We start from the raw sequence: 14,283 nt of genomic DNA on the forward strand, positions 1-14,283 counted from the left end.
ATTTTTCTCGCTTGTGCTAGTCAGTCTACAATACAAAGTAGGAACAGAACAAAAATCGTACTTCTTTGTTGCAGTCAGAAAATGACAACACTGCACTCTGGTGGACATTGTGGTACGTTTTTGCGACATCACAAAAGGTAGCAGGTGCTGCCACCTATGATGTAGTATAAGTACTAAGAGCAATTGTTGATGTGTTTGCACACACTGAAAAATCAAAAACTTTATTTTCATTGTGGGCCAATTAGCCTCGCAAGTGCCAATGTAGCCCCAGTTGACGGTAGTGGAAACTTCCTCATCTTCTGAGAAAAAAATTTAGTTACCCTTGTCTAAAATCTAACGGTGCCCCATACTTGTTTGCCAGGCCATGCCTAACAGGATATTCAGTCTGGCCAATACTAGCACTTGTTTTATTAATACTCTAACATTTCTTCTCTATCTGCATTTCCAGAGGCACCCATTACCCTAAAAACTTTAACTCATATCAGTGAAAGCATAGGAAACCTTTTGTTCTTAATTTTAAATAAGTTGGGGCAATTATACTCAAATTGCTTGTTGAGTCAAGTACGATATCTTATTCTCTCACCTACAGGTCTAAACACCACCGGGTTAGGGTTTACAGGCTACACACACTATAATCGACATAATTGTCTTTAGAAAATTCAGCAACTGGATATGAGTAGATACTATTTAAGATAATTCTCATTTATGGTCCTGCCCCACTTATTCAATTCGACCCACAGTGATCGAAACATCTAACTGCATTAAAAAAAGCATGCAGCTGAGGCAGAACATTAAATGAGAATTACTTAAATGTTCCCAGAATACATCTTTCACCTTCTTGTATTTCCACTGTTAGCCACTGACTATTTTTGAAATTTTACGAACCAAACACAGTCCCTTAAGTCAGTCGGTCGGTCAGTCAGTCTCTCTCTCTCTCTCTCTCTCTCTCTCTCTCTCTCTCTCTCTCTCTCTCTCTCTCCCTCACACACACACACACACACACACACACACACACACACACACACACACACTACTTTTTGAATTGAAATGTATTCTTATCTACTTTTTGAACTGAAATATATTCTTATCTGATTCTGAATTATATCCATTTGTCTTTACTTCCAATTTAGGCCTCTTATGTCTATTAGACTTTATTTTTGTTATTATCTTGGCCTTCTAAAGTGCCTAAATGTTCTATGAATTCCAACAGTAAAAAAATCTTTTGTTCTAGTCCCTAACAACTAATTATTCCTATCTTTCTGAAGAGTATTCTACTAATTAAGACTTCAACTGGACGCACATAAATGTGTCTCCCAACATACTTAGCTCTGTTTAAATAACACTTCATGAATCCTGCTGATTCCAACACTTCCGATCTGAATTTGTTTTTAAGAACAATATCTAGATTCTGTTCAATTTTGAAAATTTTCCTACGTTTTTAATTCTGTCTTTATCAGTACTCCCAATTGAGCAGCTGCTCCCTTCAAATATTTTATCATGAAGACTACCTCCTCTTCCACTGATTTCAAATAAAGGTAAGATGCTCCTACAAGCCTTCAAAAAGAATAGCAAAGAGTATTCATTACCAAAATGTGTGAAAAATTGAAAATTACCACCTAAATCTCCTCCTAACTAAAATTTAAATTCTGCCAAAATTCAGTTCCTATTGGCATCCAGCCATTTCAATACATCCCCACCCCGCAAAAAAACAATTACCTTTGAACAATCACTGACATTTTAACAACAGCAAGAACCAAATCAAGTGTAGCAAGAAATTATTGTAGTACTAAACACATTCTTCAATTCAAAAATCAGGATTGTGTGAAAACAGCCTTTAGTAGCAATGGAAGATTGAATTTGGATTTTTACCTCATTGTGGAGCGAATGGCAGAACTTCTTGTCATATTATTACCTTTAATGGTTCAACATAACCGGGATGAACTGCATATGCTTTAGTTTTTTCGAATCAGTCATTAGAGAAACACAGCTGCATGACATCACACCTCACAGGTGGGAAGTCACCACTGTAACCACATACACATATCAGATGTGTGGAGCACATCAATAATGAATGACTGTTTCTTGAAAATTAACTGAAAAAATGTATCATATCTGAATTTTATTGTTTCTACAAATGTGGCATTTGCAACTAAGTGTGGGAGTTATTTCAGCACATCCAATATTTGTTTAACATACAAGGACAGAAAATCTTAAGTATGATCATTTTGCCTGATGTCAGCATATGCAGAACAGGAAAACTATTGGAACAAATGCCTCATAATTCTAACTCTGACATCCATGGACATTTCCTCAATGTATTTGTGACTGATAACATCAGAGTAAATGCTCAGGTCTAAAGGAAACAATAACATTCTTCTGGTAGTGTATCCCTGCTGAATGAACTATCTCATCAATGCTTTAGCATTTAAATTTCCTAAATAGGCTTAAATGTTTTCACAGATTTATGTCCACTTATAGATAATTCTGTCAGAGATTATGATACAGCCCCAACTCCCAGTTCCAAAGCTTTACCACCAGGAAATCTTAAGTACCACTTAGTTGACTAATGTATCAGGCTCTGCTTCGACTGTCTATTTCTACTGCTATAAATCCACACATTTATGAAACTGTTGACCCATTCTGTTTAGGCATTTGTGTTGGTCATTTTCTCTCTTTACTTGTATCAAAGGGAAATTAACTTGACAAAAGTAAAAAACTATGTGAAAGAATTGATGTATGGTACTTACACTTAGGAGGCACAAAATTAGTGCTGCTGTTAAACACACATCAAAGCAGATGTAATAAAATCTCAACTTTTGGATCAACCAGCTCCTTCAAAGAAGGGATGCAAATGATTAAAAAAGATGAGCACATCACTCAGACCCCAGGGCAAGGGGGATCACCTGTTGTGAGCAGGAGGGTTTGTTCGAGTTCTCCCTCACTACAGGTGGGTCCATCTCATCCTTGGGTCAGAGTGACCTCCCCGTTTTAACCATTTGCGACCTACCCCTCCCTCTTCTCTCATTAAGGAACTAATGGTAATGGAAGCTACGACTGTATAGTCACTTTTTCTTTTTTGTTTATCAAACATTTCACCTCCTGAAAGTAAGCACTGGCCACAGATTCTCTACTTCACTACCACATTCACAGTTCACGCACCAACGACTACTCCTATTCCATCAACTTCTTCCACAATGAAGGCTACTCTCCACTCCATTATTTGTTCTATTTCTTTCAGGAAGTCTTCAGTTTTAGACAACAGCGCCTGATGAGTATAAATAGCAGTTACAGAATACAACATATAGATTATATTTTAAGTCGCATACGGATCTAGGTTTGTCAGGGAACACTTCCCAGTTTCTATTTAATGCTTCATACAGACCTGTTTTTTGATCTTGTGAGATCATGAGTTTTATTTATGATTTTGTAGTGTTCATCTTCCTTGTGATTAACCTAACACACATGGTAGTTTTCACATCAGCTACCTTTTTTCATTTTTGTCAGTCAAGGTTAACACGTGCAATGATTGGTGCTGTGACACACAGCCATTGAGCTTTTTTTGGTCAAATTTTTGAGTGTAATATAGACATGACCCGCTGTAAATTACACAATAGGCATTTGTTCAAATTTTCATTGCCAAACTAAGAGTGGGAAATGGTAAAATGGGGTATCAAATTGTCCAGCATGAGATCTAAAAAACAAACAAACAAACAAATAAATACATAAATATTAGTTTCATTTGCTTGAAAGAAATCAGGATGATTATGAAAAAACTTATTGACCTGTGTGCTGCTACCACTGTTAACTAAGTACCACAAAGTTAATCCTTTCAAGGTTTAACTGTTTCGTACAGGAAAATTTGCATTGGTGTGATATTTAACTGTCAAAATGGCCTCCTTCAGTCCAAGCACAAATTTCAGGACATTTCAAAACAAAAAGACACTATGAAAGCAATTTTGTTAATGTCTTTGTGGTAACAACTCAGTGTTGTTGCAGCTATGTTGGTAACTATTGTTTCTCCTAAAGCCATCACTACATCACAGTTGTAAGCTGGCAATTGTATTTTCAGGGATGATCTTACAGACTTGGTTATATAATGTCTCAAGCATCGCCATAACATGTTCTCTGCAGCTCAGCCCATCATGTGTCCTGATGCAATTCTTTCCAACCCACTGGCATTAATTTCAGTGACTTCCCAAAATTGTGAAAGTGACTATTAGGTCAAATTCTAAGCTGCAAAAGTCTCAAAGGTAATGTATATATTTACTGTATGACAGATAATTCAAATATGTTATTGCCTCCGTTCGGCCCTCCAGTTATCTGATAACAATTTTGTACTTGTTTTTGTAGTACATTAAAATACACACACCATCATTTGTGAGTGCCAGCAGGCAAGAACAGCTGTTTTAAGGTATGTAGCAAAATACTGTTTACGGTTATGAGATGATTATTTATCTTCTATGATAATTATGGTTGACCACCAGTTGTAACCATGTTCATTGCATATTTAGCTAGAGATGGATCCATCTACAACTGGGCTGCCAGTAACAAGGAAACAGAGATGTAGTACGCCATTAGACAAGGGACTATGCTACTACCTAAACTGCTATCTATCTCACTCACTCACTCACTATATTGACGGGCCTGCCTTGGCCCGAGTTAGCGGAGTTTACGCTGTTTGAGCTGTTCCTCCTGAAGTCCTCTCTGTTTGGAATGTTTTTCTTCGCGTGTTGGTCTGGCCTCTGGTTTCTGTGGATGCAGGAGCGTATCTGCCGGCGGCTTCTTCTTCTTCTTCTTACTGCTTCCTGGCTGCCCGAATTCTATTTTCTTCAGGCGGGAGTAGTCCACTGGCGGCATCTGTGTCTGGATGTACTCAACTGCTTGCTCAGTCATGTATTTCCAGTCCTCGTCTGTGAAGATCGGGTGCTTGTTTATGAGTTCCAGATCTGCACACCTGACGAGTTCCCTCCCTTGCAGCTTCTGATTCAAGGGTTCGCACCCTCAGTGGAAAGGATAAGGTTTGTGAGGAAGGGGAGGGATGTTATCTACCGTGAAAGGGTAAGGATGATCATGATGGGGGTAGCTACCGTCTCGCAGGGAATCGGCGATCTTGGTGGGCACCTCCCTCACACAGTTCTTGTTTGGGAGGGGGAGGCACTCGAACGGCTCGTCTTCTTCTTTTCACTCGGTCTCCATCGGCACTTCCTGTGTCGTCTGCGTTTCCGCAGAGACAGGAGTGACGACTGCTTCCGAGGGGGCTGTCTCCTTGTTGTCGGTGGTTTTCCCCGACTGTATGACCAGCTCCCTAGCAACCTGTGTTGCCGCGTCGGCCAGGGAGGCGGTCGTTTGTGTTGCCGCGTCTACCCTCGTACAGGTGGGGGTTGGTGCCACATCCGTCGTCGTGCGGGATGCGAGGTACAAGGCGACCCTTAGTTGAGTCACCTCCTGGCAAGTCTCTTCGAGTTCCGCTCTCAGGGCCGCTCTCTCCTCTGCCATGGCAGATTTGAGTGCAGTGATTGTGTCCTCATTGGCTTCCCGCAGTGCTTGGCGGAAGGCATCCACGTCGTCTTGGTGGCGCAGCCCGCTTCCCCTACTAAGGCAGGAGGGCGGGTGACCACCATTTCTTCTTGTTGGGCGACCTCTTCATGTGTGGTGACCAACTTCCGCTGCTTCCACGTCTTCAGGTAACTGCAGCTGCGCGCGTTTGAGACGTGCGAGCCACCGCAATTTACGCACACCGCTGCAGTATCCTTTGGTTTGGTGCAGTTGCGCGTGTCGTGCGGTTTCCCGCACGTAACACACACAACCACACCATCGCATTCCCTGGCTATGTGTCCAAGCTTTTGACACTTATAGCACTGTAATTGTGCCACAGGCTTCCGCTTCTTCTTCTTGTTGCCGCAACTGTTGCTCCCAACTGCATTTAACAGGAGCTCCGCAGCAGCAGCAATCTTGCCTCTTCCTCCATTCCTACTTCTTGGCATGGCGTTGGGCTAGTGGCATTGGCGTGCGCGAGCGACGATAACGATGTGAGCCGCAGCGAGTCGAGCAGCGGAGTGCGACGCGTCGCGTCAAAAAATGAAAGTGGCTCCAATGACTAAGACATCTCACCTGCATCTGATGATGACCCAGTTTACAATCCCCAAGATTTGAGATTCTCTTCAGATTTAAATGTAAGGTGTTATCACTCCTATTTTAATGAGGTTCACGATAATGTATGTAACTCTAATAATGTTTATGGCATTGATGAAAATAATATCCCAATTTGGAAATCAACTGGACAAAATATAATGTATCTAATTTGTAATTAGGATTTGGAAATTAATATTTCCACTAATTTTGACATCCCTTCTGATGTTTACAAAATATTGGTAACTTAAGGTATTTAAGAATACGGTGTTGGAAATCAAATGCATATGCAACACGGAAGATGCCCAAAACACCAAGCAAAAAGGACGTCAACTGGACAAGTTGATAGATAAAAATATGCTTATCTGTGGAACAACATGTCCAAATAGAGCAGGCCTACCCAAGGATTTGTGGAGAAGCAGCTTAAAAAGGGGTAAATAAGTGGAGCAGAGAACAATAATGGAGTCAAAATTATTTACTGGGAGGACAAAATGAGAGTTCTGATGATTTCAACAGTTCCTGGACATATTGACGTTTTAGAGGACAATGGGAGAAAGAACAGAAAAGGATAAGTTACAATGAAATCAAAGGCTGTGCTGGAGTACAAGATAAAAAAAAGGCACTGACCCCAGTGACTAGATGTCTTCGTATTATTCACCATTGAGAAAGGAGCTGAAATGGTGTGAAAAAATTGCAATGGAACTTCTACTAGGAACCTCTGCAGTAAATGCTACAATTCTGCTTTAAAAAGCACTTTGAGGAAAGAATGTCATTTTGAATTTTCAAACAGTCCATTGCCTTACTTTTACATGGAAATCTGCCTGTGCCACTCTTCCATGAAGCAAGCAAGCCCATACTTTGGAGGAAATTGAGACACTGGCAAGAAAATTTCAGCAACACTGCATGCTGTGCTACAAAAGGATCTTCACTCAGAACAGCAAACAAGCAGTGAACAACAAGGCCAAGAAGAGCTACAGCCTTCTGCAATGACTGTCCAGGACAATCTGAAATGTGCATCAGTTGTTTCTATGAAAACCACATCAACGAATGACTTTCAGATTGTAATGTTTCAACGGTGCAAAGGTTATGTTAATAACTATTTTTTGTATTGTTTGTACAACTTGTGTGCGTGTTTTGCAAATGAATTAGTATGGTAAAATGTCCTTCAACAATAAAAAAGAAAACCAAGAAAGACAGTTTAAGATTCCAACTGTTAAAGAGTGCAACATTTACGTGAAAATGATTACTTTTTTTTTTACCAATGACCTCGCTGTCTGGTCTCCTTCCCCAAACAACCCAACCCCAACCCAAATAATCCTTGGTTACCACACCTCCACAAAAAAGGAAGATTTTTTTGTGTTGTTTCCTATAGGATATGCATTTACCAAATAAAACTGTATAGCAAAAATGTCAAAAACTGTTTCGTGGTCATTTCGGGGCCTAGCTGGCCACTACTGCAGCAGTTTATGCAGCAATATGTCCCCTTCACTACAGACCGCCCAGCACGCAACTACATGGTGAAGTGATGTCATACAGAGGTATACTTACACTGGAGTCATTCAGAACACTGATGACCCAAGGTGTATTTCAGTGACATTTTTGTAAGGTCACCCATGGGCTGATACGCAATACAGGCGGCACATTCCTCCCAGGGAATGTGTTAATAATACTAGAACATCAAGAAAAAAATGGTCAAATGTTTTGTGAAATAACTTCTTTAAAAGCAAGAAATAAAACATATCAAGAGAGGCCTTTGCTGTGTCTGAATGCTGCTCAAAATCATGTACTTTACCGGGAAAACTGAGTGAGCAAGAATAATGATGGCATCAGCACTTGTAAGGGAGATGTTATTCTTTGCACCACAATCATTCTCTTTTCTGATACAGGTATTTTAAGGATTCTCCATTGGAACATTTTTGAGACTGAAAAACTGTACAATTTTTTCACCCTCAGGTGTGTATCATAGAAATATGTATAAGCTACACAACAGTAGTCTGCACAGTCTACATAATCCACCGGACAAATATCCTCCTGTACTACTTAAAATTGTACAATCCTAAATTAAACATTTAACACTAAATTCTCAACCAGCACCTCAGTTATTGTACAAGATCAGAGAATCATTCAAAGGTGCAGCAAATGTTTCTTTGATGGTTTTATGTGATGTATTGTGACATTTTTCCCCAAGGTGAAAAGTTAATGTAGCATTTCAGGCAAAAAATTCCCTTAAATAGACATTAAAACATAAGGAGAATATCCTAATGCACAAATATGGTAATTCAGGAGTATATACAGTAAGCTGTCGGAGCATGTATATTGGCCGAACTGGAAAAACACTGCAATTTCAATTAGAGACGTATGTATATTATTGCCTAGTTGGACCTAGAAATTTTCTTGAGTGTCACAGTCGAACTTGCTATAATACACAATTTTTGTGAAAGAGTTGCTTGGTATAGGCTCTCTCTAATGTTCTGTAGGATACTGTTTTTTTGAAGAGGGTAATTTGGATTTTGTCACATTTGTAGCCAGAGAACAAAAACTGGAATTTAGTTCCTCAAGATACTGTAGAAAAAGTGCTTGTCTGTGACATCTGAAACTTCAACCTTCACAGTGTCATGAAACCTGTGCTCACTTGGTATTTTAGAATCAGTCTGTTCAAGCAGAATGTGACAAAATCTGGACTAATTTTTATTACTTATTAGTCAACTTGCAACTGTAGGGAACTATAACATTTATTTACTGTATTCTATGGATTGTCAGCCTCCCCCCCATGAACCATGGACCTTGCCGTTGGTGGGGAGGCTTGTGTGTCTCAATGGTACAGGTAACTGTACCGTGTATGTGAGAGAGAAATGGAACAAATAGATGTGGATGAAACCCAACTTGAATTAATGATGAAGGGAGCTTTAAAACGACCAACAATCAAACAAGTGTGTCAATGGATAAAACAATCATGATCTAGAGTGAGAGAAGACATTATTGTTAAATCTTCCAAGAAGTGTGGCATAAGTACTGCTCTTTATGGCAGTGAAGACCATCTTATATATGAAGAGGACAACAATGGAGGAGGAGAAAGTTAGTATGACAATTTCCAGTAATTTTAAAGGTCAGTTTGGTTTTATAAACTAAGAATGCTTTTTAGTCTGACTTTTCAATCTAATAATAATAATTGTAAATTATTTATTTATTTATTTTTTAAATTGCATCTTATAGTATGTAGCATCTGACAGTCCATGTTGTTGTTGTTGTTGTTGTTGTTGTTGTGGTCTTCAGTCCTGAGACTGGTTTGATGCAGCTCTCCATGCTACTCTATCCTGTGCAAGCTTCATCATCTCCCAGTACTTACTGCAAACTACAACCTTCTGATTCTGCTTAGTGTATTCATCTCTTGGTCTCCCTCTACGATTTTTACCCTCCACGCTGCCCTCCTATACCAAATTGGTGAACCCTTGATGCCTCAGAACATGTCCTACCAACCGATCCCTCCTCCTAGTCAAGTTGTGCCACAAGCTCCTCTTATCCCCAATTCTATTCAATACCTCCTCATTAGTTATGTGATCTACCCATCTAATCTTCTGCATTCTTCTGTAGCACCATGTTTCAAAAGCTTCTGTTCTATTTTGGTCTAAACTATTTATTTTCCACGTTTCACTTCCATACATGGCTACACTCCATACAAATACTTTCAGAAATGACTTCCTGACATTTAAATCTATACTCTATGTTAACAAATTTTTCTTCTTCAGAAACGCTTTCCTTGCCATTGCCATTCTACATTTTATATCCTCTCTTCTTCGATCATCATCAGTTATTTTGCTCCCCAAATAGCAAAACTCCTTTACTACTTTAATTGTCTCATTTCCTAATCTAATTCCCTCATCACTACCCGACTTAATTCAACAACATTCCATTATCCTCGTTTTGCTTTTGTTGATGTTCATCTTATACTCTCCTTTCAAGACACTTTCCAATCCGTTCAACTGCTCTTCCAAGTCCTTTGCTGTCTCTGACAGAATTACAATATCATTGGCGAACCTCAAAGTTTTTATTTCTTCTCCATGTATTTTAATACCTACTCCGAACTTTTTTTTGTTTCCTTTATTGCTTGCTCAATATACAGATTGAATAACATTGAGGATAGGCTACAACCCTGTCTCACTCCCTTCCCAACCACTGCTTCCCTTTCATACCCCTCGACTCTTATAACTGCCATCTGCTTTCTGTACAAATTGTAAATAGCCTTTCGCTCCCTGTATTTTACCCCTGCCACCTTCAGAATTTGAAAGAGAGTATTCCAATCAACATTGTCAAAAGCTTTCTCTAAGTCTACAAACGCTAGAAACGTAGGTTTGCCTTTCCTTAATCTTTCTTCTAAGATACGTCGTAAGGTCAGTATTGCCTCACGTGTTCCAACATTTCTACGGAATCCAAACTGATCTTCCCCGAGGTCGGCTTCTATCAGTTTTTCCATTCGTCTGTAAGGAATTCGCGTTAGTATTTTGCAGCTGTGACTTATTAAACTGATAGTTCGGTAATTTTCACATCTGTCAACACCTGCTTTCTTTGGGATTGGAATTATTATCATCATACTAACTTTCTCCTCCTCCTCCTCCTCCTCCATTGTTCTCCTCTTCATATATAAGATGGTCTTCACTGCCATCAAGAGCAGTACTTATGCCACACTTCTTGGAAGATTTAACAATAATGTCTTCTCTCACTCTAGATCATGATTGTTTTATCCATTGACACACTTGTTTGATTGTTCGTCATTTTAAAGCTCGCTTCAGCATTAATTCAAGTTGGGTTTCATCCACATCTATTTGTTCCATTTCTCTCTCACATACACTTTAAATGGTTTGTTTATCGAGACATCAAAAGGTTGCAATTGTGAAGTAAGTAGTCCTGGAATAACAGCAAGCTCTGTATTTCGTTGTCTCAGTTTCTCTTTCACAGAAGTTTTCAAATGACTACTAAACTGATCTAGCACAAGAAGAGAACTCTTCAATGATGCACCTTTCCACCTCTCCCACACTCCATTAATCCATAATTTCATACCAGCATCATCCATCCGACCCTGTCAAGTATATCAACAACAACAACAACAACAACACCTGGCAGTATTTCAAAAGATTTTGGCACTGTTTTGTGCTTGAAAATTATCATTGAATTAAGTTCAGTATCATGAGCACAACACGAAAGGACAACAGTGTAGTGCATTTTTTCATGTCCACTTGTTTTTAATAGTTACATTTTAGCAACTTTCAAGGCAAGACTGTTTTTATCCAGCACATCAAATGTCAGAGGAGTTCTGTCCATATTCACTATTTGGCATAGTTCCACACTTCTTCATTCTCTTGTGACATTTTGTGAGATGTTTTGGTTTGCATGCTATGTCCATGACACTTCATAAACCTGTAGCCAACCAACTCCACCCATAAAGCCTTTTAAGTTCCACTGCAGCACTAGCTTACGAGTGTCTATTTGCATCATTTTTGTATCCATTCCAATGCATTTTAACGGTGTCCTTGAATCCATTTCAACTGTCATCATCCAGTTTTGGCCATTTTGCATTCAGTCCTCTATCTGGACATTCAGTCTTCCCCATTTTTTTTCAGTGCTTCTTTGTCAGTCCACCAATTGTGAATGGTTTTTTTTTCTGTTGGTGAAGGGCCAAAATGCTGCTCAGTTGCTTCGTTTCCATGTTGTTCTGCATTGTGTTGTTAATTTCAATTTATAGCCCACTTCACATGAATGTCTGCGGTAGCTGAGTGGTCAGCGTGACAGACTGTCAATCCTAAGGGCCCGGGTTCGATTCCCGGCTGGGTCAGAGATTTTCTCCCCTCAGGGACTGGTTGTTGTGTTGTCCTAATCATCATCATTTCATCCCCATCGAAGCACAAGTCGCCGAAGTGGCATCAAATCGAAAGACTTGCACCAGGCGAACGGTCTACCTGACGGGAGGCCGTCGTCAACGACCATTATTTATTATCACATGAATTGCTTCTACTTTTTTCCATTACAAAACCAGTTACTAACAAAAATATTGTACTGTTACCCATAAAACAAATCACTTTCAATTCAAGCCACTGGCACCGTAGACTGCAATGACGCATCACAGGCTAGACAGTGTTCTGGTTTTCTGATGGCATGGCAGGAGGGAGACAGTGTTGGCAAGATGGTGAATCCCCACAACTCATATTCATTGCAATCGGTGCATTGCTACTGCCAGTTGAATGCAATGTTGCCAAATAGAGACAGGTTTCCCTTGGCATTGAATATATGGCTAAATACTGGCTAAGACTGGTGGAAATTTTAAATCAGACACTGGATATTTTTATATTAATTTAGAGTATAAGGAGCACCTAAATTCTGGAGGCAATGTTTTGAAGAAAGAAGTGCATCTTACAGTCCGTAAAATACGGTAGTAATCATTATTTCAACTTATAAGATGTGGAAGCCTTTGAACAAGAACAGTTAATGAATAAATTGAATTATTCCTTTAAGTATTCATCCCATGCTGCCTGCTATTACTTGTTTTGGTCTATTATCTATTAGCGAAACAGCATACAGGGAGAATTTACAAGATAAGGCCCTCTTTTGGAATGTGGTGCAGTTTGCATGGGGACTCAAAAGTCAGAACATGAAACTTCAAATTGGATATTATCATGAGTTATAGAAGACAGACAGACTAATGTGCAATGAACTGCATTACTACAGCATCCAGAAGCAGACATGGCAGTAGCAGAAGCACCAGTAACAGCAGCAAAAACCATATGACATCAGAGATACAATGCCAGAGTAGATGTCCAATCACATAAGCACCAACAATGATAATTTACAATTGTTTTGCTTTTCAGAACCAAAACCAATCATGGAGGGCATCAAACAGCTACTTAGTTTGTTTGGGTCAGACAGGAAGGGGAGTTCAAATTCAGACAGAAAAGGAAGCAGTTAATGATACTGTAATTCTGATACTATCACAATTGGCACTGTTGAACCGAAATGGGGCAACAGAGAGTAAAATAGAAATGGATATCAGGAAAATTCTGGATGAGAAAACTAACTGGGTTAAAACACGAAACAGGTAAATTAGATACAGTGATCAAATAACAGCAAGGTCAACAGTGTCAAAAATTTTTAAGGGGATGCTTTGATAAAATCAAAAAGTCAGAGATGGCATTCAAGGAGGAAGTAGGATGGGGCACTTTCTGAAGCGCAAGCACTTAGTTGCATCGAAACATGACAAAGTAAAGGTTAAATTGTTAGTAACTGTCCTGTGATTTTAAAGATAGTGACATGGAGTTTCTGAAGGATGATGTTGCACGGCTCTAGCAATGACGTGGACTTTGAGCAAAAAAAAAAAAAAAAAAAAAAAAAAAAAAAAAAAAAAAAAAAAAAAAAAAAAAAAAAAATAAATAAATAAATAAATAAATAAATAAATTTGGGAGTTCAGTCAGAGAATCAAAATATCTTAGTCTTTCTTTTTAAGTTGCACACAAACGACCTGCCAAATATGAGCCGAATCAGTTTGCCATGTCTCAGGCCTTCCCCTCATGAGACACTATAGCTGAAAATATGGTAAAAATGTGCAGGATTTTTAGCATAGGTTTTCATATTACAGCTCAGGGCCCAAAGAGTTAACACAAAACCGTCAATGTCCTGATCTTATGTCAGAATACGACAATAATTCATCCTCAAAGGAAAGGGTAATGCTACATCAACATCTGAATCCTCATGGCGTGTATTAACCATGATACTTTCACATACAAAATGCTGCATCTTTAGATGGAGATTGTTGTGCTACACCTCCGTTGTGCTGCACATGCTGGACACTAGTTTGTCACCACACTGTTTCACAAAACAGCAGGAATAATGTACCTAGTGTATTGCACTGTGACTTAAAAGGTGAAAGGATATTAGTAAATTGACACACTGCCTCAGTAAGTGTGTGATAACTGCCTTCCAAGATTCTATGTTAAACAATGAATCCTTTATGGCTGTGAAACTTCTAGCACTCAGCACAGTGCTTTAATAATCATAATCTACGCCCTCGACATGTCCCATATTAAGATGGAATAGAAATAGCTTAATTAACAAAGGTGCCAATCGTTAGGACACAAGATTCACATTCAGGAGGAGGTAGTCACCTGGGCA

The 14,283-nt window shown here is 39.2% G+C and overlaps 1 protein-coding gene across 1 annotated transcript in view; it reads left to right on the forward strand.

The window, feature by feature from the left end:
- LOC124775866 (cytochrome P450 6j1-like) overlaps positions 1 to 2,567 on the forward strand; it is a 165,368-nt gene extending 162,801 nt beyond the window's left edge. The window contains exon 6 of the mRNA XM_047250700.1: positions 2,461 to 2,567. Coding sequence (XP_047106656.1) covers positions 2,461 to 2,567 — 107 coding nt within the window. The remainder of the gene's footprint in view (positions 1 to 2,460) is intronic.
- Positions 2,568 to 14,283: the final 11,716 nt, after the last annotated feature.

The sequence above is a fragment of the Schistocerca piceifrons genome, chromosome 2, assembly GCF_021461385.2.
Source record: "Schistocerca piceifrons isolate TAMUIC-IGC-003096 chromosome 2, iqSchPice1.1, whole genome shotgun sequence".
Classification (NCBI taxonomy): Eukaryota; Metazoa; Arthropoda; class Insecta; order Orthoptera; family Acrididae; genus Schistocerca; species Schistocerca piceifrons.